The sequence below is a fragment of the Papilio polytes genome, unplaced genomic scaffold, assembly GCF_000836215.1.
Source record: "Papilio polytes unplaced genomic scaffold, Ppol_1.0 DF822845.1, whole genome shotgun sequence".
Taxonomy (NCBI): domain Eukaryota; kingdom Metazoa; phylum Arthropoda; class Insecta; order Lepidoptera; family Papilionidae; genus Papilio; species Papilio polytes.
Genome location: NW_013526359.1, coordinates 535,994 through 559,468, shown reverse-complemented (window position 1 = coordinate 559,468; position 23,475 = coordinate 535,994). Strand labels below are relative to the sequence as shown.

The 23,475-nt window shown below is 33.6% G+C and overlaps 6 protein-coding genes across 6 annotated transcripts; 1 reads left to right on the top strand and 5 right to left on the bottom strand.

Annotated features, from left to right (window-relative positions):
• Positions 1–622: 622 nt before the first annotated feature.
• On the bottom strand, positions 623–4,502 carry LOC106105311. Its single transcript, XM_013285602.1, has 9 exons — positions 3,817–4,502; positions 3,416–3,540; positions 2,973–3,066; positions 2,745–2,904; positions 1,958–2,182; positions 1,564–1,672; positions 1,102–1,286; positions 789–893; positions 623–709 (listed from the first exon to the last, which is right to left on the bottom strand). Exons 1-9 carry the CDS (start codon positions 4,500–4,502, stop codon positions 623–625), a joined length of 1,776 nt encoding a protein of 591 aa, XP_013141056.1.
• Positions 4,503–7,152: 2,650 nt separating this feature from the next.
• LOC106105393 (protein THEM6-like) lies at positions 7,153–10,199 on the bottom strand. Its single transcript, XM_013285687.1, has 3 exons — positions 9,939–10,199; positions 8,458–8,672; positions 7,153–7,598 (listed from the first exon to the last, which is right to left on the bottom strand). Exons 1-3 carry the CDS (start codon positions 10,078–10,080, stop codon positions 7,368–7,370), a joined length of 588 nt encoding a protein of 195 aa, XP_013141141.1. The 5' UTR covers positions 10,081–10,199; the 3' UTR covers positions 7,153–7,367.
• A 682-nt stretch (positions 10,200–10,881) lies between these two features.
• On the bottom strand, positions 10,882–11,882 carry LOC106105310 (protein THEM6-like). Its single transcript, XM_013285600.1, has 3 exons — positions 11,703–11,882; positions 11,336–11,550; positions 10,882–11,133 (listed from the first exon to the last, which is right to left on the bottom strand). The coding sequence occupies exons 1-3, from the start codon at positions 11,848–11,850 to the stop codon at positions 10,882–10,884; spliced, it is 615 nt and encodes a 204-aa protein (XP_013141054.1). The 5' UTR covers positions 11,851–11,882.
• A 1,003-nt stretch (positions 11,883–12,885) lies between these two features.
• On the bottom strand, positions 12,886–16,469 carry LOC106105309 (doublesex- and mab-3-related transcription factor A2-like). Its single transcript, XM_013285599.1, has 5 exons — positions 16,308–16,469; positions 14,231–14,404; positions 13,981–14,069; positions 13,582–13,747; positions 12,886–13,182 (listed from the first exon to the last, which is right to left on the bottom strand). The coding sequence occupies exons 1-5, from the start codon at positions 16,467–16,469 to the stop codon at positions 12,886–12,888; spliced, it is 888 nt and encodes a 295-aa protein (XP_013141053.1).
• Positions 16,470–18,182: 1,713 nt separating this feature from the next.
• LOC106105578 (integrator complex subunit 12) lies at positions 18,183–19,527 on the bottom strand. The gene is made up of 2 exons (XM_013285976.1): positions 18,947–19,527; positions 18,183–18,547 (listed from the first exon to the last, which is right to left on the bottom strand). Exons 1-2 carry the CDS (start codon positions 19,364–19,366, stop codon positions 18,248–18,250), a joined length of 720 nt encoding a protein of 239 aa, XP_013141430.1. The 5' UTR covers positions 19,367–19,527; the 3' UTR covers positions 18,183–18,247.
• Positions 19,528–19,863: 336 nt separating this feature from the next.
• LOC106105577 lies at positions 19,864–23,458 on the top strand. Its single transcript, XM_013285975.1, has 5 exons — positions 19,864–20,265; positions 20,464–20,685; positions 20,753–20,890; positions 21,492–21,711; positions 22,149–23,458. Exons 1-5 carry the CDS (start codon positions 20,023–20,025, stop codon positions 22,625–22,627), a joined length of 1,302 nt encoding a protein of 433 aa, XP_013141429.1. The 5' UTR covers positions 19,864–20,022; the 3' UTR covers positions 22,628–23,458.
• Positions 23,459–23,475: the final 17 nt, after the last annotated feature.

Here is a 23,475-nt window from a genome sequence, read left to right as displayed (position 1 = left end):
TAAGTCTTGATTTAGTGATGTGACTAGCGTGAATTTTCTAACAACACTATAATCTACCGTTTTAAAACATTATTTACTTATATTGTCATTGTGAAAAATTAAATTTGCATCAAAACGTTTTTAATAATCGAAAGACTTAGTTGTATTTAAAAAAAGGAATTGTTACTGTTGACAACCTAAATATTTTTTTCATATTTACCCAAAATTTGATATATGTTAATACACTACATATACAGAGATGCTACTGTACTGATTATAAATTTATTTAAAAAAAAATTAAAAATGTATATGTATGTGGATGTACCCTTGATATAATAATGTTTAATTAAACCAATTTACATCAGCACATAAAACCGCCTTAAAGTACAAAAATGGATAAAAAACAGGTTGTAAATTGATGTTTAGCTTTACGAAGTTGTTATACCAAAAATATAATCTTAAATATTCATCTTTTCGATATCGAGTTTTTGAAAGCTACGCAACACTAGCTAAAAATTACGTTCCGTTTCTCCCTTCTGTTGAGCATAGCTTTCAATGACATATGAGAACATTTCCAATAGTTTTTTACGATAAGAAATAAAAATTTCTTTTATTTTAAATAATAGTGTAGACAGTTGTACTCTTATTTCGTATTATTATGAACTATTATTTCTAAAATGAAAATCGCAATGGAGATAATTATTCCAAGACCATATAATATGAACACCCCCTGAAAAAAAAATAACTGAAACAAAACCAAACACAAATAAATGTAGAGTTGACGAATACGCGGTAACCTAAATACTTACTAAAACATGACGTAAAGCAAGTGGTTCAATCTTTTCAACATCCTTTTTAGAACGAGACAATTTAACTTCTAGTTGAACTTGATAATTCAAATGTTGCAACGCTACCTGAAAATCATTGTAAATCTTAATGAACTAGTCATAATAAAATGGCTATTAAAGTGGTTGTTTTGGCATCGTTTATAATTACTTCCGCGTATAAAATACTCTATACAAGGTCAACATATATACAGTGCTAGTCTGCCAGCGTAGGAAACAAATTACAGTTCAATTATACGACTTACTAAAAATGTAATATTCATGTCATTTCGCTTACCTGTGTCTCCCATGCAAGCAAAAGTCCGGATTCATGAAGCCTTCCTACCAATGCATTAATTTTGTCTGTGTAGGCGGAACTTTTCCGCAGCATAACGACGCATTGCTCGTAGTAAAAATCCTCCAGCATTATTGTAAAATCCAATACAGCTTCCTCCGTTATGTATTCACCAATAGCGTAGTAACCTGTATTTTAAAACCAATAAGTGTAGAATATTGTAGTAATAAAAACTGTTGTCGATATTCTTTTGTGATTTTAGTGAATTATGCGGCTTGAGGGTTTTTTTAACTATTATTGTAATATCTACGATATGTATACAATCAACCAAATATTACAGTTAATGATTGTTTTTGGTAAAACATATTATGCTGAAGATTACCACGGTGATTGCATAAGGAACGGCCTGTTCTTACAATTTAGTTGCTTTGCCTTACTAGCATTAGCACGTTCACAAATACTTACCTGCAGGCAGTTTCTCTATACTAAACGCCATACTTCTGGACAAGCTCTTTCGCTCCAGTTCTTCAAACGAAAACGTTTTAAATTGATCTACCAATTGTTTAATTAGTGGCTGAAACGAAAAAAAAGAAGAGTTTTAAAACCGATTTTTAACAGACATTAACTAAACAAGACAGTTGTGGTTCTATGTTAAAAAAAATTATTATTTTTATAAAAAATAGCTGTTACTCGCGACTTCGTCCGCGAGAAACAAAAACAATATAGCCTATGTTACTCACTGAAAAAGTAGCTTTTTAATTATGAAAAAAATGTTGAAAATCGGTCAGTAGTTTTTGAGTTATTTCAATACTTACAAAAGTACAAATCCTTCCTCTTTATAATATTAGTATAGAAGTACCTCTTGGGACATCGCCAACGAGAATATCCAAGCGTCGTGCGTTGCCCCCCATTCCATCTTCTTATCCACGATGTCTTGTATTGTATCAATTGATTTTTCGTACTTGGGAACGGTGAAAGTAGATGCCAAGCCACCTCCGTACGCATTGTCCAGTACCAAGCCAGTGATCAGTAGCCATCCAGTTATCCTACGAATCTTCCACGTCCCGCCGACTTCACTTTGTGACTGACAACACAATTTTATAGCGTTAATTTTGGTACCTTTTCACTTTTCCTCGGGTCAAATAGTTCTTACATTATTGTAATTTTAATGTTATTCATTTAATTTTATTCTTTGCTTAACGGAAAACTTAAGTCTAAAAGTTTTTGTTATGTTTTACATTTTTTTTAACGTTAAAGCATAATGTGCGTGAATTAACAAAACAGAAGAATACGCCTGTTTTCAAAATCATTTTTCTTTTGAGGAAAGTTAACTTTTCGCGTAAACAATTTTACAGAAGGCATTGATGAAATGTAGATTTCGATCCGATACGTAACTGCAATGTTTGTAAATCGCGTAAACTATTTACTTGTCTAAGTTTGATGATCGTTGGACAGCGAAATCAAACATGTACATGGCTTAATGTCTTGCAAAAAATATTCATTAGTAGAAACTCGATGTTATCATAAAGATGTTCTGTTTTTTAATGACCTAAATTATTTTAAGAGATTATTATGGATTTTTCATTTTAGAATCCATTACTGATTTTTTTTATCTTCTTTAAAAATAGATTCTCTTAATATCTCACCTGCGTTATCATCATACCAAATGTGGTCAGAAAAACCTTTTTAGTCGAGCCTCCTTGCGCAATAATCAGAGCAATAGAGGCGTATAGAAACGTGAAAAATATTGCAATCCACATGTACAAGGTGAATGGCAAGAAAGGAGTTTCCCAGCTGACCAGCAACCTGTAAGAAAAAAAAATTAAGCTACATACATAGTTATTAAAATAAATAAAAAACAATGTATTATATACCTTGGTGCCGGAGCAATGCATGTGATGCCAGTTCTTATACAAGGAGCTGATAAATCGAGCACTAAATATTCTTCATACCAGGAGTATAAAGCCGCTTAAATCAAAATAAATCACAAGTTAATCTTACGAAAACTAATGTGATACACGAAAACTGCTCTTTCGTGTGAGCTCTTCACTTTCCTTTCATATTAATTCCATAAGTCAAGAAAATTAAATCGAATAGGTTTATCAATTTGTTAACATCACCTATGACTAAACTATCGCACAACTGTTGTGCGATTGTCGAACGGTTCAGTAGCACAACTATAAATCGAGTATTGTGCGCACATCCATAGAAGCTCATTGGAATCAAAGAGCGATGAACAGCTTTACGATAGTTTAGTTTCAGATGCGCGCACGGTCTAAGCCATGCATCTTTCGTATTCGTTGTAATAGAAACATACTTATTCCGAGATCCGCTCGGTCTTCTACCAAGCTGCCGAGTACACCGACACCGGTCATGTTCTCGTAGATCTCACCCCACTGGTGCTCATCGTCTCTTATTATATCCACTGAGCAGTTTATCCATCTGAAACAAATAATCAAATGCAGTGAAAACCTTAGCCTTATTATTCCGTCACTTACGACTGTAATACGTTCATATTTTTTGCTGTTTTTTTCCTTTTATGTAGGAAATAAAAACAAAATCTCGTAATATGAAGATAAATAAATACAATATTATGTCCATGAAAGCAAAACGGTATAATTTGTCAGAAGTAGGTAGTAGGGATTTCAAACTTCAGTTGTATCTTTATCAAAAATATCTATAATCTCGTAATTTTTAAGTGCTTAGTTTTTTACTCACCGGCAAAATTCCTCAATAATCCTTACTTCCATTCCATCTCGACCGAAGGGAACTATCGTTGTATTTAAATCCAATAAAACATAAGGCTTGTAAGTAAAACAAGCCACTTTGACTACCTTTCCAAACATATTTGACATGTCATGAGGGAATAAATTACTATTTTTATAAAATTGTTTAGTGCAAGAATTCCATGTATCTAAATAGAAAGGATGACTGTGGTTTGACAGTCCGACGTATTTGTGCGTTATCAAATCATAAGATTCGCATGACCGGTTAAAAGATGGTGCTATTATCAGAACATTTGGTACAAAAGAAGTTTCCTTCACCGATAAAACCTTCAACAATTTCCCAGTTACGTCATCGTCATAAGATCCAGGTAAATATACGATTTTTCTGTCACTTTTCCGAGTATTACCAAAATGAACTACTTTATCGAAGGCTTTTATAAAATCCATGGGATTTTTTACTCTTACTATGTAATCTAAACATCCTATTTCGGAAACTTCAAGCAAATTGTCAGTTATATTTCTTTCTTCCGAATCAATATAAACAAAAGTTTTGTTATAATCAAATCGTAACGATTCACTAGAAACAAAAGCGATGCAGTATGAAGATTGGAAATATCTGTACAGAATAGTTTGAAGTAATATTTCGATCGGCGTTAGAGTAGATTTCAGTGTAATCATGATTGTTTTAAAATACCAAACTATTAGGATAAAACAAGTAGCCACTGCTTTACGATAAGTTTTACTGAATTGTATTCACTGAAGTATATGAACGCTTCAGCTTTGGTGTTTACTAAAACAATTAAGTTCTTTGTGGTTCCTTAGAGCTTAGAAATTCAAATTACGATTGTTTTTACAATAACTGAATCTAGCGCTTAAGTAGATATGTAAATGGACAAACGGTTTTTTTTTTTATAACAAAAGGTGACAAACTAGCAAGCGGCCACCTGAATCCGCCAAAATGGCGAAGTGACCGCTGCCCATAGACATCCGCAATTGCAAAAGCGGTCCCTACCCTTCTCCGACAGAGGAGGAGATGCACATAAACAGGATATTTCCCCTTCCTATGTATCTCCTCCTCCGTCAAATCCACTTTCCCTTCCCATCCTCTCCTTATAAGAAAAGGGCGGTAAAGAGAAAGGGACTTAAATTAGGCCTCCGGCACCACACTCATCAGACGAAACACGGAATTGCTTCCAAATATGTCACTGTTCAGGTAAAATTGTACATTTGCTTTGCAATTGAAGAGCTTGTAATGTTTATTCGTTAATCCAAATTTCTTGTACTTTATGCTTATGTTTTAATTTACTCTTTTCGTCTACATAACTTGTAACAGTTTATCTTTCAAATATTAACACTACGGAACCACCACGATATAATTTATAACTACGGTTCTGATACGACCATGATTTTGTATTCAAAAAAGGATTGAACTAAATTATGGCGATTTATGATCATTGTTTACAGACATTAACTACTTCAAAGAACAGCCTGTAATTACAGTGTAAGGAAAAATATTTTTAATGAAAGAAAACTATAACTATTGTAAATGTTACGAGTATCCACTACGCTGTGTTTTAATATAAAGCGATTGATGGTATTGGTGAGTTGTTTATTTATTGTCTACTCATAAATATTATTTTAATTACGGCAGTCACGACGTAACCGAAAAATCAGCTTACAAGCTACCGAGCTTAGAAAATTGGAAACTTGCATCGGTAGATTTCTGTTATTACGTTGATTATGATACTATACTAAGTTAATACTTTTAGTAATAGGTTGAAAAAAAGAGCGAACGTAAGTTTTGAAATTTCAAGTTTCACGCGGACGAAGTTGCGGGCAAAAGCTTTCATTAAGCTGCTGCTGTAAGCTATTTTATATTTATGTCGTTACATTTTTTGTAAACTAATTTATATTTGAACTTTCCATAAAATGTTCGAAGTTAAATAAATATTACAAAACAAAAATATCTGTGTAACACACGATTTAAAATCACCGAAAACACTACAGCTAATGGATATTTTATTATTGTTACGCGACAAGACGCACGCGGTCGGTTAGCGCCACCATTGCTACAGCGACTCCCTCATCAAGATACTTGAATAATTAAATTAGTTTAGAAGATATCGCGAACACAAGCAATAAGGGTAACCGAAAAATCAGCTTAGAAGCTACCGAGCTTAGAAAATTGGAATCTTGCATCGGTAGATTTCTGTTATTACGTTGATTATGATACTATAACAACACTGACATACGATACTTTTGGTGGCTGTCGTTTTTCACCATCTGTGCCACATTTTTAATTAGGGGAATGTTTTATTTAAAAAAATGCAATTACATTCAATATTATCTTTAGATGTAAGAAATTAATTCATCTGCAAGATAAATTTTAACAAATGTAAAGAAATGAAAACATGATGCACAAATCACTTCGAAGTTAAGTAAAAAATGTTGAAATTCAATACATTGGTGATATTCTAGATTTTTGTTACAAATCACTTATTACTGCAGTAAGTAGACGTCAATGTTGTTTGAGTTGCTTTTATTATTTAAAAATCACAATTCCACTTTACGCACTCTCTCTAAAGTATCAAAACAGCTTAATCGGAGTATAAGTCGTGTACAATGCGTGTGTGGTCGTTTTTCTTATTTCATACCACCCTTACGAGAGCCAGCCTAATTCCCGGCCTACCTCAAAACATTCCTTCGCAACGCAAACATATGTCAACATATCTACGGGTTTTCACTGGTGAAACAACTATACTAAAACAGGTATTGTCTCTGGTTTAGGAGAATGATTAATTAAGTAGATGTAATAAGTAATAAGCCGCTGCATATTATCTTGTAAATATTTTAGTTTAGATGAATGGATGTTTGTTAGATGTCTTCAAAGAGTCAACAGACCTCAATGAAATTTGGCACAGATGTAGAACAAAGATTAAGCACAGTCTGCGAGAACACATAAACTACTCACTTTTTTTTTATTTCGCACTACGGTATCACAGGCTAACGCTAGTATCACATAAATGAAGATGCATAAAAAAACTAAGCAAACACTAATTAGAATAAATAAAATAAAATAAGTTCAATAATAATCTGCTACAACTATAAAGTTAATTTCAAACTTGGTATTCATGATAAACAAGTTCCGTAAAAAATAAGTCAATACCCTTCGGTACAACACTGACATACGATACTTTTGATGGCTGCCGTTTTTCACCATCTGTGTCACATTTTTAATTAGGGGAATGTTTTCTTAAATAAAAAAACAAGAACACTTTTAACGTTTAATACTATCATACAACACCAAAACGAAAAATTGATAATAAAATAAGCACGTTTTCAAGACCGAAGGAAAACTACTGAATTTTCTTACATTTTAAATAAATAACGTAGTAATTCATTAGTAACAATAAGATACCTTAATAGAGAGAGAGAGAGAGAATTTTATAAAGTGTCACAAACAATAACATAAAAAATACAGCCCTGAAGAAAATAAGTTTACGTATTCCGTACAATCCGCACGAAAACATATTTCGGCATCTTTTAATCCTTCTTTCTTAACCGTGCGCTGGATATTTCTATAGATTGTAACCAGTGGCGGATCTCCTCAGGACATTCCGGCTTGCTGTCCGCACCGGGTATATCTTTGAACAGCCTCGCTGCGTCCACTTCCAAAAGGTTTTGACGAGACAACACAATAGCACGGACGAACCCGTCGCTAGTCGTGATGAACTTTTGTTCGATGAAAAGCGTTTTGTCCTCCCAATACACCAGCTGTAAACAAACATATTCAACTAATATAATAAAGGTCTAGTTCACATGTAAGGACAGTGCGACAGACCGCGAATTTATCCTAGCTCTATTTAACCCAAGAAACGCCACCCGACGGGCGGGAAATTAGACGGTAAAAAACAATCTCACAAAGTTTTAATATTTCAAACGTTTTAATTATGGTATAGTTATCTATACTAATACAATAAAGAGGAAAGATTTGTATTTTTGGATTTCTGTGTGTATTTGATTCACGTAAACCTATTTTATTTACCTATTTTTATTTTATTAAACCTATTTTATTTATAAGCCGATTCTAAAAATTCTTTCACAGTTAGAAAGATCATTTATCTGTGAGTAACATAGGTTATATTTTTCATTATTTTTTAATTTCACTTAGGCTAAGTCGCGAGCAACAGCTACTTTTACAAATAGATATTCTGTTAATCGGAATATTCAATGAACGTATCCATTAGCGACTAGTTAAAGTAAAGATTACATTATCCGAGCATGTAACATGTATAAATAAAATGTCTTCAATTAACTGGCCAGCAACTTCCGCATATAGTAAATAAAGAAATAAAAATAATCACGGCTTAAATCGTTGTATGGTTAATTACAAGAAAAAATAATTGAACATAACAACAAAATAAAATTACCTTTTAAATAAAACTAAATGTAGAGGAAAGGTTATTTACACAACAACTAAACGGAATAATCCGTGGCCTTGTTGTACACAAAACAGTTTCTTAAACCACAATCAGACAGAACATATGATTTAAATATTAGACGATTCTGTGTAGCACTAAATTATGTTACCGACTGATAAAAGCTGAAAGCTGAAAAAGCTCAATTCAATTACCTTTGTCTCTACTTTATAGAAGGAGAATATTGGAATAGTCCTTCTGTATCGTATGCTAGACGCGCCTTGCAACGCGTGACCCTTGGCTGCTTTGATATTGTCATAAATTCCAGTTCTATCGTAGAAGTGGAACCTGGCGAAGTCCAGTTCACGGACATAGCGAGCGTTGTTCATATGCTTCAAGAATATATCAACATCTTGTGTTGTACAAAAACCTGGAAATCGTGTTAGAATATTAGTCTTGATGTCTACTAATTGATATACTAAGAGTCCCCATAGACTATAGACTTTTCGGCAGATATTTTGATCAGGTCGGGATGTTGAGCTAAATTCACAGTGGTAGTGCCCGCTTTAACATCTTAGCACGAATGGGCCGGCACGCCCGGTGTAATACCACGACCACACAGAAGACAGGCGTGAAATGGAAACAATTCCGTGTTTCGTCTGATGAGTGTGGTGCCGGAGGCCTAATTTAAGTCCCTTTCTCTTTACCACCCTTTTCTTATAAAAAGAGGATGGGAAGAGGAAGTGGATTTGACAGTGGAGGAGATGCATAAGAAGGGGAAATATCCTCTTTATGTGCGTCTCCTCCTCCGTCTGATAATGGTAGGCAACGCATCTGCAATTGCGGATGTCTATGGGCAGCGGTCACTTCGCCATTTTGGCGATTTCAGGTGGCCGTTTGCTCGTTTGCCACCTTATGTTATAAAAAAAAAATCCAATCGGTGTAATGTGCGTACCTCTACCTTCATACTGACTAAACTATGGGCCGATAAAGTATATTTAGTAGATGTAGTCTGCGGTAGTCTTGTACGGGTAAATTTGTAACTACAATTTAATAAACAGAAATTACTTAATTAATTAACTAAAAATACACTTATGTTCTAGTGCAAAAAATAAATTATTAAGGACCGGTCACACCAAATTGTAAATTGTCTGAAAAAATACGGATTTCGTTACCCTATCTGACAGTGATGTCATTTTTAAGTAATTTTACAAACTTTGCATACAATGGTCATTGTATATTTTATATAATTGATAGTACAACGTTTTCAGTTTTTAAGCAAATTTTGTTCTAGCCTACTGCGGAGGTCAGAAAATCGCATAAAATTACATCGTGTGCTTGTAACTTTCTTTACATGTTTAACATTCTTTTTCTAAATTCTTAGACAAAATAAACATGCATTTAAAAATCACCTCACAATTAGCTATTATAATAGTCATGACTACGTAATTAAAAAATCATTAAAAAAGAGTTTTTTGTATTTATAAGCCAAGCGACTTTCCTCCCATTCTCAATATCTCAAATAATATAATATCGAATAAGTTCCATGTAATTCTTTGTATAAACATTTACATTTTATAACGTCTAGTGATTATTTTAATAAACAAACTTTATAAATTTGAAATACCCTACATTTTAGCACGGAATATGTCCGTTATCTATTAGTTATTTACATTATAATGTACCGTTAACTTACCGTAAATTGTTGTAGTATCGTTGATTCCGCATCTCTTTTGGAACAATCTTCCTGTTACTATTGTGAAGGCAATTCTAAGAAAGTAATTAACGTCCCACAATATATACGCAAGTGCAACTAATGCTAGTATCGCGCAAAACATTTTTAATACGTTGATAATACACTTGGTTTGATGTCCAACTGATAACTGAATATTTTTTATTGTGATGCCTTAAGTGCGGAAACGACTCGATGACGTATGGTATATTCTGTCCCCACTAAGTCGATGAACTTGTTTACCGTCTGAAGTTAGTCACGGAATGCATCGTCAGGTGTAATGTTGCGTTTGCATCTTATATTATGTTCTATAAACTCGTATGCGTTTCAAATAAGAATATGCAGGTCAATGACCTTGATCTGTCGATCACATGAAAAATAGTTGTGCCGATTCAACAAAGTATTATAAGCACAAATAGTGTTTTTGAAATATCTATTTTACAGATTCAAGTAAAATTTTATTTAAAATGTAAATTTAAACCTAATCATTATTTCTATTCATTTGATTATACAATTTTTTATAACCTCATTTATTAAGTTATATGCATTTACTAATGACGTTGAAGTTAATAGATGAGACATTATTTTATAGGGAAGCCTGCAGCAATCATCTTCTATACATATAATAAAATTGGAGTGCCTGTTTGTAAAATCAAAGGTAAAATTCCAGATTTCGGGAAGATGATGTATTTACGTTGCTAATAACGAAAATCGCATAGTTAACTAATATCTAAATATTACGATTTTTTATTAACTACTCCAAACGCATTCTTGTACCGCAGATTAATTTACTTAAATTCCTGATAGAACAACCTTCCCACCAGCAATCTAAATCTTAGGCAGGACACTAATAAAACTATCAAGTCGTTTGAATTGCTTTTAACGCAAATAGTATTATAAAGTATTTTTATTTATCTTTAGTTGCAATTCTCAATTTCGCGCTACTAATTTCCATGCTATCCAACCAGCTCTTAACATACTCCGGACATGTCGTTTTACTCTGCGATCCTGGTAACTCTTCCAACAGGAGATTAGTGGTGGAAGCATCTGAGTTTCTTATGGCGTACTGACGAGACACTAGAAGAGATCGCACTTCGTTGTCACGTACTGTCACTACTTCGTGTTCGAAAAATAGTGAACGTTCATCCCAATACACCAACTGCAAAAATAAATTCTAAATAAAATAAAGATGGACCGCTAAGACGTGTTTGGTGTCTGTCCATCCCCTAATTAGAGTTTATTTTATATTACAAACTAGATAGCAGTACTAAGTTGTCGTATTCGAAAGAAACATAAAATGTATGTATAACCAAAAAGGCTGGGTAGCGTTCTCTGGGATAATCGATTATAGTTCTAAGTACCTTAGTGTTGATTTTGTAAATCGCAAACAGTGGTATAGGAGACAAAGTCACAGTCAGTGTAGACCCCTGGAGAGAATGTATACCCAGTTGACAACTGCGCTGGTAAATTCCCGTCTGATCGTAAAAGTGGTAGCGTGCAAAATCCAAGTCTCGTACAAGTCTCGCTAAACGTAAATTCTCAAACCAAATATCGCAGTCTTGTAATGTACATATCCCTGCAATCGATAAAGAGTAGATAATGTTATTTTTTGTAAAGCACAAGAGAATATATAGAAAAAAAAACAAGATAATTGACTTCAAGAACCTTGAAGCCAAGGTTAACTTTAAATGTACAACTTAAAAATTAAATCAACAGTTGACTTCTTACCGTACACAGTTGTGACGTCACTAAGTGTGGGATATTTTTTATTCCGAATCATTCTGCTGCTCCAAACCGTAAACAGCGTCCTCACAAAATAATTAACATCGCAGATCATATAAAATATTATTAACACAACTAAAAATACATAAATCATATTTATCTGTAAACAATTGAGTAGGAACTATAAATTTTTATTATAACTGACACTAATTTGTAGGTTATAATTATATTGTAGTGACCAGCTTGTGTTTAATGTGAGTAAAACTGTGACTGTGTAGACAACGCATTGTATTTTAATTAACTTCACATAATAACTGTCATACCTAAATTCAACGACGACGGTATACTGTGAATAAGGTAACTGAAAGTTCGTCTTTGAACACATATATATTTTAATGCTGGTATATTGAAAAACTGGCTTCAAATCTCGGTTGGTGCAAAAGGAAACCACAAAAAGTCAAATTGCTTCTCTCTTTTTCTATTCGACTCTATGGTTTCAATAATTAACAAAAAAAGGATTACTCTGTTTTCCAAGCAAAATTAGTGTCTATTCTCACAGAGTTATTTATAAGGTCACTGAGAATTCATTCACTGTATTAAACCAATTTATTCCTAAACCCTCTTTTCCTATGTTTACTTATTATATTAGAAATAAGTGGGTGTCCTTTTCATCTTTATTTAAGAGGATTGTTTCGTATTAGTTACTGTCTATGATAATAGCTGCTGGCCGTGCGCAGACACCCGCTTTATTTTCTTAACTAATTATATTCCTTGCATTTACAGCCCCGACTACGTGATTTTATGTCAACTATTTTTATTCCCTGTTGCTTTAAAAAATGGGATGTACAAAGAGGACATTTCCCCTATCTATAAGTCCACTACTCTGCCAAATCTGCTTTTAGGATTAGGATCATCGGAATGATTAAAATTCAGTATAATGAAAAAACAAAACACAATTTTTAATTATTCGAATTATTTTTATTACAATGAACCGATTGTCCACAAATTCTTTGGCATTAAAATATCACAAGTTACACAATTATCGATTAAAACATTAATTATATACAAATAAAAGCTAATTAAAACACAGATTATTGAAAGACAGACATGAAATAACTTCATGTAGAAAAAAGGGAAGACAGATAAGGAAAGGAAAGATAACACGTAGACGAGAATACAATAACTAATATTAATGGCGATTACATTGTCTGCAATCAGGAGAACATGGGTTGCAGGGAGCTTGGGGTCCGTGGGGATGCTGTAAAGGAAACAGTAACGGAGTGCTTAGAGCCGGCAACGCTGGCAATGGCACCAGCCAATCCGAGCCGCAGACTCGGCCCATCACTAAAGCCGGCAGTAGCGGTGCCCGGGGACCGACGGGACGGAAAGCGGACCATCTAGACTCAACTTCCTCAGAACTTGATACTGACGTTTCGAAACTAGTACTGGATCCGGCGCCGAGAGATGACACCTTATCGTGTTGACCCTAAGAAAATTATATTTTTATTAACCGTTCTAGTTTCTAATATATCCAATTGAAGAAAAGCTAATTGAATTGTAACGCAGTCTAAGAGGAAAGAAAGGAACTACAGATAGTTAGTTAATATTATATATATTTATATAGTTTATATTTCAAAACGTTACACATTTTTAGTCTTAAAAATAAATAAAAAATATAGAGAATAATATCACTTCAAAATAAATTAAAAAGCCGGTTTATTATAAAAGGGGGAAAACGAGCGGCGAGATCTCCGAAGTGGTCAACGACGCCCATGGACATCCGTAACACCAGAGGAACTATGCATGCGTTGCCGGTATTTGAAGAAATGATAGGCTCGCTTCTTGAAGGACCCTAAGTCGTATTACTAATAAAAAATCTACTTACATGAATAGCATTGCAATGCTCAACCGCCCGCAGCAAGTCATGATTGCACCGTCGCAGTACTAATTCTAAGACAGATCGTTTCTTGCCCGGGAACAACTTCCTCAGCATCTCTATACCCGCCGTACTCACTGTGCCTTCGCTTTCTGCCGTATCTTCATTTTGGAGACTAATAAGAGATAGATAATGAGAAAAAATAATCAAACATCAGCAATCAATCTGTGACAAACCAACCATTAAATCATAATCCCCGACAAGTGCGTTGACTTTTGTCTCGAACGCTAACTTGTGTAAACCGAATGAGAAAACCAATTTGACGAATGATGTATGGTTTAATTCAGACATTTTCGGGATTGTGAAAGATTTAAATGAACTCATAATAGAAATCGGATTGTTAATTACCGTGGTCTGGCTGATAGGGCACTGCCCGCGGAGTCAGGGGACGCGCAGTCCGGCAGGGAATCGCTGGTCTCGCTGTCTATATGGATAGGCTGCGACCATTAAACAAAATAATATGTTAATGACAATACTAGATAGTAGTAAGAGTCATATGTCATCGCTATAAAATAGGTATGCTAATTATCTTAAAATTAATTAATCCTTCAGCCAAAAGTCTTTTGCTCGAAAGAGCTCTGCTATCAATTCTACTTACAGTTTGGTCTTCGTGGGCAGAATCTGGTTCGGGTCCCGGACTTGGGCAAGGTCCTGTGACCCGCATGCCATAAATCCGCCCTGGTGGTAATGTCTCTAACGCTGTACCACTCTCTACTGACGCCAGATGCAACGCTATTTTGTCTTCCGCCGCCTGCTGCCTCTTCAGTGCTACCTGGTAAAGTGCTTTGAATGTAGTTTTTTTAATTTAACCTGACCATTCGTAGCAACTATTATCACAACCGTTTATATTGAATATTCGTGAGATTCTATTGCTAAAAACCAGAGATAATAATACGTTTCTATGAAATTTCGACAATGGAAATTTATATTTAAAAAAGTTGAAATCTTTTTTTTCTGTACAAAATTCACGAAGATATAAAGAAAAATCGAATCCTAAAATTACAGACAAAAATATTCGCCAGTGGAAATTGATTACGTGTGCGAATATTTCAATGAGAAAAAAAAAGAAACGTGTTGCGAAAAGTACGTAAACAAGTGTTAAAATCTCGCATAGAATCTTTTTTAGCTTACTGACACAAAATCAAAAATGATCTCTAAAAGTTTCTGTACACCGGACAGTGAGTGATAGGTAATTTGATCTAGATAAACTAATTTAGCGGAAAATCAATGACAAACAGGCAATATTTGTGTTTGCGGTAAGCGGTCACCCCGGGGAGCGCAGGAGCCCGGGGCTCGCGCCGGCGTTGCCTAATTGACAAAATAAATAAAACTCGATCCCAACTCTAATCAAATAACAACTGGACTTGGATGGAATACCAATATGTTAGAGTCTTCTCTTAAAAAAAAAGAACTAACATACATTATTTATACCAAATGTTTGTAAAGATTAACTATTAAAAATTAAAAAAACGTTTCAACTTAAAACAATAAACCTCAGTAAAAAATCTGATCGTTAAAATTAGCTTTTAAGTTTACACGTGTAATTCGATATTGAGTTGGAGAGTATATGAAAATGAATGGATCGGCGCTTCCTCGGGATGAAGGTGGTGGGACATCGAGAGCGGAGAGCGGAGAACGATGAACGATGCATTACTGTACAAACCGATCGATGTTTCATCCGGCGTCTGCGGTAAACACGTGCCACTTGTTCAAATAAACCAAACGCATTAGCCGGTCTCGATTTCACTACATTAAAACACATTAACGCCTTTACATTGCATGTTATTTCTGTAATAGGAAGAAGTATTGGTTCCAAATTATTCGAATTTTGAACTATTGTTTTTTTGTCGGTTCATAAGAGAAGAAAGGAAATGAATGGTTCACCTGATGCTATAAATATCGACGCTACTTATAAACATTTATTCTAATCTTGACGCCGATTACAGTATTACTTTTTGAAGTTGAAAACCAAAAGAAGAACACTTTATTTATATCGTAAAAAGGTCCAGATCTACATGAAAATGCTAGGAAAATTAAGCCTTGTTTACTAAAGACTAATATTAAAAAGTCAGTGTATTTTTAAACGGTATAATACCTAATGGAAATATGTAATAATAGCGACATTCGCTAAATACTTATAGCGATTAAACTCATGATGAGGCAAGTAAAATGTGTCAGTGAAAGAATGCATTTATGAAAATTTTTGATATCTCAAAGTTGGAGCCCTCACAGACTATCGAGTTTTAATCGACTAATCATTTAATCGGGCGCTTAATCAATGTGATCATATATAAAGGTGTGCAATTTACACGGATTTTGTTTTAATTGAATGTGTCGATGTGAATGACAGTCGATCCGACCGAACTTCATCATCTTTCTCCTTATCCTACTCCCGTAAGTTGGGCGCAACAGGTTTTTGTCCTCTACGTAACTTTATCATCCGTCATCTCAGTCACCATTCCCTTCTTGATCATGTCACCTTTTACGCAATCCTTCCATCTCTTTCTAGGTCTAACTCTACCGGTGTACCCTTCCACTCATAACTAATGTAAATTATCGGCCTATTCGATCGAACTATCGGTCGATAATAAGTTACCAGTCTGCAAGGACCCTTAATGATGTTACAATCAAACAAAAAATACGTGATTCTTGCTTATCTTTTAGTGAAGGTTTACCTGTGCAGCCATAATCCGTTGCCTTTCCTTAATGAGGCCGCACTTAGGGCACTGGCAGTGGCGGTATGCGCAGGCTTTCTTGTGACCGCGCAGGCTGGAGATGAGGCCGTGGTTCCTGCACCGAGCGCATTTTGGCACCCGCGCTCTACTGCTGTTCATCATCCTTTATCTTATCTCTTTAGCTACAATTAAGTAAATGTTAAATAGTCAATAAGGTTCTTCCTACTTAAACACCATAGCTTATTACTTTTATGGTAGACGTAATTTGTATCGTGTTAACTGATTGAAAAACCGCATTAACCAAATATTATTATCTTAGATTACCAACGGAAGTATGATGGTGGAAGGTTTGGTAAGTAAAAACACATGTATATATTTTTAACAGAGATGAAAATTCGATAGAAGATATATTTGTTTAACGATATTTATGGTGTTAGTTGGCTTTTAAGATCGGTATCACGGTTGCACAGGGAAACAACACAATGAATCGATATTTTACAATTAACTTGGTCTATGAGTTGAAAGTTATACTTTAATGTGTTATTTGGAGATTTACCTTTTTCTTTAATTTTTAAAAATGACGTAAAACTGAAAAATTTAATAAAACGACTCACTTTCGATTATCAATGTTCTCACATACACCTCGTTTAATATCGTCACAACTTTAAAATCCACATAAACTTAAATGCAATATCACTAATATCCTTTATTTTAATAACAACTTTCAACCGCCCACACAACACTCCGCCTTGAAAGTAATACCGATGAAAAAGTCGAGAGATTCTCACTAAACGAAAAACTAAGCTGATAGGCGTTACAATACCCCTTGTTCTGTATCATATTAAAACTTGAACGTAAACCGAAAGCTCTAAGAAATAGAGTCAAAGTTGCCGATCGAGCGAAACATTTCCCAGCATCCCGTATCCCTGTCCGCCCACAGGAGCTATCGCCCAATGGCAGACGACCACTATCCCGATTGGTTACAATACCCAGAAAATATCTTGCTCGATGCTCTTAGCTCCTGTTTCATTAAAACAAACAAAACACTATGTATACTTTATATGTGTACGCAACATATATCTGTTTAAAGTATTACGCAAAGCTTTTAGAAGTGTAAAATAGGAGATACTGTTTCGTTTATATTTTCTTGCCAAAATACAAAAATGAGCATTTATGTTGCGATAATCATAAGGTTGTCAATTTAACATCTGGGTGTCTTGGTGATCACTGTAGTAATAATAATCACGTTTCTATCATAATACAGTCGTTGGTATGACCCAGTAATATTTGTAAAATTATTATAAACTTGTATTAATCCCAATTATACCGAGATGCGCGTATAGTTGATCTTTGTTTTATTTCACTTGTATTATTGGTAATTGGGGACTTTAATGGTCTTAAAAATCATAAGTTTTTGCAATAACGGATTGTCTAATCACGAGAGCAAATCCTTTCCATATTAATTTCCTTTCCTTTCAAACCTCTTCTATCGTACATCATTTTCTCCTATCTATCCAGCATTTCACTCAGTCTGGCGCAGAATTCAGTTACTTCACGCATATACTATGTTATTTTACACTACTATTGTTACTACACTACTATACTACTGTTATTTTACTGGCTTAATTTATTCAACAGTGCTTGCTTTTGTACTTAAATATAGTCGAGTAGATTTTTTATCTATATAGATGTGATTTAACATTGATTTAGTCATAAAAAGTCGTACGAGTTGTTTTGTAGGGAGGTTTTTGACGAGTTTGTTTTAGACAAGAAATTATTGCCTGGCGATAGGTTTGTTGCAATATAGTATCAACATATACGTACATTTTTATGTGGATAAAGAGGCAAATAGGAATTCAAATAATAACTTTAAAGTAAAAAAATAATTTAAGCTATAATTCATTTAATTTAGTAAAAGAACAAAACAACTTGATTATTTCCTAATTTTTAGATTTCTTTTTTTCATGTTGTTTTGCGGCTTTTTTCTTCATAATCTGTAATCTCTTGTCAGCAGTGATTATATTGATGTTTGGTGTAACTATCTTGGATGGTGATGATGATGCAGAGCTGCTCGAGGATATCTTCACTGGGGTAGTGGATCCAGACGCATGAGAAGGTGATTTAGAAGATGAAGATGTCTTGCTAGAGTAACCCGCAGCAAAGCCTTGGGATGAAAGACATGATGCGCATTGCCATCCTGTCCCCATATCATTGTCACTTATAACTGGTTTATGACAATCCTGGAAATATAAAAAATAATTAGTGTTGTTCTTTTCAATTAAACATTTTTTAATGGTGAAAGAACTATAAGGCATAGTCTAAAGAGCAAAAAAATGACATTACAGTGATTTTATAAATGGCTTTAAGTTGGCTTCTGTAAGCAAGATTTAGCTATTAATAGTCCAGTCCTTACTATAAGAAATAAGTGCTTTTTATAATAGATTTATATTACATATCTTAAAACTGAAAGCTCTTAAACACATTGTAAGTGCTGCTTGATGGATATTACAATTTTAATGGAATTTGGAGTTTCAGCTATGTCGGCTGTTACATATTTAAATGCTGTTTTAATATACTTCTATAATTACTAACATAGAATACATAAACAAAATCACTAGATATAGTATGTCTATGCTCACCTGATGATAGAGAGCATGGCAAGCATCACACTCAACCAAGCGGTTTCCAGCCTGAACTGCAATCTGCCGACATACAGCACAAGTCAAGTCCTCTTCCAAGAGGTTAAATGCTAATTCCCCATCCATTACAGAGCCGTCATCATCTTCACGTTCCGGTATTTGAATCTGTTGGGGACTCTGCTGAGCTATAGGAACCGTTCTTGATTTATCACTCTTATGTTTCGATCGTGATGTTGATTCCATTTTCTCTTCAGCCAAATATTTCTTAGGTAAAACATTACCAAGGGTTTTCGAACTGCCGTAGATTTGTGCGAGAACATCATCAAAAGTTAATCTAAGTTGTTCTGTTGAATCTGGCGCGCTGGAGTGCAAATATTTCAGGCACAGTTTTATGGATGGATCGAGATCTATAGAAGTCATTATCAAGTGGGTCAGAAAAGGCAAATATTAATCCAATAATCAGCTTCCGAAATTACAACAAATGATAACAAACACCAAAGAAACCATTAAACTATTAAACTATTGCTTAAATTGCTTGAAATCGAAAAAAAGGACAAACCAAAACCATAAAGTAGATATGTCAATGTCTTGTTAAAAGATACCACACAGAGTAGGAGTGTACGAATGAAAATTATGCCGACAAGTTGCGTTTTCTTTTTCCACTAAAAATATAAGATCAACCGATTTACACAAGAACAATTTAAATAACATAAAAAGTTGTTTAACATAATTTTGCTTAATTCGATGTTTTCGTTGTGCTGGTTTTAGGCTTCATCACTATGTCTTCCATTACCACACCACTTGTTACCCTAACAATCTCACAAGAGTTGACATCTGACCATAAATGAATACTCTATTCTACTCTGTGCATGTTGACACTGACAATGACATTAACGTCTGGTTTCGATTTCAAACTGACAAAAACACGTAAATGTTAATTTCAATAACAATAAAACACATATAGTTAACTTGTAATAGTTAAGTTATACCATTTTTAGTAGTTTCTTTTATTTATAACGTTTATAACTATCATTAACGTGAATATTATTATCTCCCTTGATTATCAAAGATTCCAAATGAAGAACATCTGGTTCCAAGTTTTTCTATTTTATTTAAAATGTAACAGCTGCTTTTCACAAAAAGGACCGGATCCGTGGGACTATGAAAGCCATCTTATGTCCTCTCAATTTTCCGAGAATATTCCTCCAGATCTTCGGCATATTCCGAAGAAAATTGTAAATACAGAAAACAACGTTGGAATGAGCGAATGGTTTTTTAAACGTATTCTAGTCATAGTATTAAAAGGTGGTCAAGTCAAGGTTAGCTTTTTGGCAATACTTTACAATAACGAATTGAACCGAATTACCACGAAAGTGATTTTTAATTATTGAAAATTTTCTCAAAATTATTTTTTAAGGACCAAATTGGTAAAAACTGTATTACTACTTTACATTATGACTTTTTATTGCTGGTCTCTGCTAATCGTCTTAGTCTTAACTACTTAAATTTATTTATAGGAAAATGAAGATAACACAGTTGATGTGGCTTTACAAATGAAATTTAATGAGGAACAGTGGGCATTATTAAATGAATACACAGTATCTGAAAAGCAATTAACTGAAGATAACTTTAGACGCACAATTGGCTATATAGAAAATTCAATTTACAAACCGTCCATAACAGAAAAAGTTGTAATGGCATGGAATGAGTATATACAAATTTATTTAAGTCAATATAAAGTAAGTACAGCTTTTCTTAACACAATAGCTGACATTAAAATCTTCTCTAACTATTTTAATTTTCCAGGTTGAAATAACATGGATCTTTGGAGCATTGTCAGTTAAACTTGCTGTGATTTGGCTTCTAAAGCGGATGTCACACAAGCATATGTTGATTATTTTGTTTACTGCACTCTATTTATATGAAGTACTTGTATCTTATAAGGTATGTAAATATTCCTGGTTTTAAACTCAAATAAATGTATTTAAGTACAAACCAACTGAAAACCACCTTCTTTTGGGAACTCACCAGAAAATATGGACTATTTTGTTCTTGATCACACAAAACATTTTAATTGAAAACAAGTGAATAATTTATAACTTAGAGATCAATATTATTAATAACAAGCTGTAGTTCGCAAACTTCGTTAGCACAAATTAGGACAACCCGTTACACCATTTTGACAGCACGGAATTTAAAAAAAAGTAGCTTATAATGTGCCCATCTATATCAACTACCCTAAAGTAAAAGTCCTTTCGAAATCGGCCCAGCCGTTACGGAGATTACCCGGAACAAACGCGGCTTGCAGACAGGCAGACAAATATTTTTTTAATGTGATTTTCGTTATCAGCAACACAAATACGTCATCTTCCCGAAATCCGGAATTTTTCTTTTGATATTACAAACACTCTAATTTTATGATATGTGTAGATGGTCATTTGAACACTTAGTTTTTTTTACTTATATCACAAAAACTTACAAAGCATCTTTGTGTTCACTGGGCAATTCTGCTAATATTTTTTGTAAATACTTATTTGGTTTACAGGAGGCCGAAAAACATGAATTGGAAAGATTCCTCACAGCTATAAATCGATGCAAATGGACCTTCTGGTCATCAGAGTGTGAGGTACCACCTCCCGACCCTCTTGTATTCCTGAAGCACATGAACCCTCTGAAGATTGGAATTAGGATATTAACCACTTTGATATCAGAACCAATGTTGATAATCAGTGATAACATTAAAACAATGATTCATGGTATTACAGGTAAATATCATAAGGTTTTAATCATTTATATTTTATTTTTATATATATTTTGTTTATATTATATTTTATTTAAATTCTTAAATCACTGTAAAGATTTTAATTAAACTGTGATGTTATTAAGATAACAAAAAAATAATTTGCTGTATCTTACTTAACATTTAGAAGGATAGACATTTCTTAGAAGGTATCTTTAGAACAGCTGCATGAATCTAATAGAAATTTGGTTTAGATGTTAACCACTGTCTGTCTGAAAAGCTAGTAAATCTGTAAAATTAAAGTTAACTCAGGTGTAATGATTTTTTTTGTGTACCCAATGACATTCTTTTTGACAGACTTCCCAAAAGGAGGTACTCAATTCATCTGTATCTTTTTTTATCTGTTTTAATATGGCAAGTCAGGTTTAGCCACTGTCGTAATATTCATGGTCTTTTTTTCAGATGGTCTATGGTTTCCGCTGAACAACATAATGTTCGGCTTTTTGATAATTATCTTCAACATTTTATTGATATTCCTTTTAATAATGATAATCTTTAATTACATACTTAATATACCATTCAATCTTAGTTTTCTGGGTTTCATAAATATTGGTTTGAAGTCACGAAATAGATCTTTTGTTAATAATGAGGAGGCATCAAGAAATAATGACGCTGATCGAATAAGTGGTCCAACACTGGACAGATTGTTAGATATTTGTTCAAGAGCTCTTTCAACACAGCACAATGGAGTTGCACAAAATAATACACTGGAAATTAAATCATCAGGAAATTCAACATTAAGAAGATCATCTAGTACTGGAAGATTACCTAATTTACAAAGAGAATGGTTTAGTAATAATAGATTGGCTATTGAAAATAATGTTAAGAAAAATATAAGACAGCGTAATAAAAAGAGTACAAATGGTAGCGGTGATGCGTAGCAATGTATTTTAATCAGTTTGTTTTAAAACCAGTTAATGTCTACCTGAGACTAACAATTTTTATTTTGACTGTTTAGTTCATTAATTTTGTCTTGTTATGTGCCATTGATCAGTTGATGCAAAGTGATCAATAAATTTACTTTAAACCTAAATAAGTTATATTGGTACCAATATTTGTGAAATATACCTTTGTAATCACTAAAATAATGGTTGTAATTAGTGTATTAATTAATAAAAAGCATATAATGTTCTTACCCTTACTTAGGGTAGGCTCCGAGCCCCTCGGTGGGGACGTATAGTGAGCTGGTGATGATATAATGTTCTTAGTCTAACTTGGGTAAGCTTTGAGCGCCTCTGGGGATGTATAGTGAGTTGGAAACGACATAATGTGCTGTGTACCATTCATAATAAATTAACCAAGGCTTTTTTGTCCTCTTTCGCAAAATCTAGATTCTGTAAGATAAGAATTATTTTAAAGAATTGCGCTGAAATCATGTATGTGATGAATTTTCCTTCTGTAATGTGTTCAATATTGCTTAAAATTTTAATATTTCTATTCCTTTGTAGATATAGAATATTTTTAACTAACTGTGATATATATTTTATACACGAATATTTTATCTTTGACCAGTCTTTATATTAACTTGATATACAATGTGTAAGCAATAATATGTAACCCTGAAATGCATTATTTTGTACCAATTGTATTTAATAGGGATGTTTTTTTAATTGGAAATGTACAATGAATTTCTTATCTAAATTAATTGAAAGCATTAGAATTCAAGGATTGCTTGTGTCCCACTTTCACATATTATATTAATTTATTTTTAACTTACCTTTGTTTTTTT

Excerpts from the sequence above, each read along its gene's own strand:
- LOC106105393 (XM_013285687.1), bottom strand. The coding sequence starts at position 10,080 with ATGTTTTGCGCGATACTAGCATTAGTTGCACTTGCGTATATATTGTGG. Across the intron at positions 8,673-9,938 it reads CGATACTACAACAATTTACG|GTTTTTGTACAACACAAGAT; the intron begins GTAAGTTAACGG and ends CACGATTTCCAG. Across the intron at positions 7,599-8,457 it reads TCTATAAAGTAGAGACAAAG|CTGGTGTATTGGGAGGACAA; the intron begins GTAATTGAATTG and ends GTTTGTTTACAG.
- LOC106105577 (XM_013285975.1), top strand. The coding sequence starts at position 20,023 with ATGAAGAACATCTGGTTCCAAGTTTTTCTATTTTATTTAAAATGTAAC. Across the intron at positions 20,891-21,491 it reads AAGTACTTGTATCTTATAAG|GAGGCCGAAAAACATGAATT; the intron begins GTATGTAAATAT and ends TTTGGTTTACAG. Across the intron at positions 21,712-22,148 it reads AATGATTCATGGTATTACAG|ATGGTCTATGGTTTCCGCTG; the intron begins GTAAATATCATA and ends TCTTTTTTTCAG.
- LOC106105578 (XM_013285976.1), bottom strand. The coding sequence starts at position 19,366 with ATGACTTCTATAGATCTCGATCCATCCATAAAACTGTGCCTGAAATAT. Across the intron at positions 18,548-18,946 it reads GCCATGCTCTCTATCATCAG|GATTGTCATAAACCAGTTAT; the intron begins GTGAGCATAGAC and ends TTATATTTCCAG.
- LOC106105309 (XM_013285599.1), bottom strand. The coding sequence starts at position 16,469 with ATGATGAACAGCAGTAGAGCGCGGGTGCCAAAATGCGCTCGGTGCAGG. Across the intron at positions 13,748-13,980 it reads GCCCTATCAGCCAGACCACG|TCTCCAAAATGAAGATACGG; the intron begins GTAATTAACAAT and ends ATCTCTTATTAG. Across the intron at positions 13,183-13,581 it reads AGCATTGCAATGCTATTCAT|GGTCAACACGATAAGGTGTC; the intron begins GTAAGTAGATTT and ends TAATTTTCTTAG.
- LOC106105311 (XM_013285602.1), bottom strand. The coding sequence starts at position 4,502 with ATGATTACACTGAAATCTACTCTAACGCCGATCGAAATATTACTTCAA. Across the intron at positions 1,673-1,957 it reads CGTTGGCGATGTCCCAAGAG|CCACTAATTAAACAATTGGT; the intron begins GTACTTCTATAC and ends TTTTCGTTTCAG. Across the intron at positions 710-788 it reads TTGCTTTACGTCATGTTTTA|GGGGTGTTCATATTATATGG; the intron begins GTAAGTATTTAG and ends TTTTTTTTTCAG.
- LOC106105310 (XM_013285600.1), bottom strand. The coding sequence starts at position 11,850 with ATGATTTATGTATTTTTAGTTGTGTTAATAATATTTTATATGATCTGC. Across the intron at positions 11,551-11,702 it reads TGACGTCACAACTGTGTACG|GGATATGTACATTACAAGAC; the intron begins GTAAGAAGTCAA and ends TATCGATTGCAG. Across the intron at positions 11,134-11,335 it reads TTTACAAAATCAACACTAAG|TTGGTGTATTGGGATGAACG; the intron begins GTACTTAGAACT and ends TTATTTTTGCAG.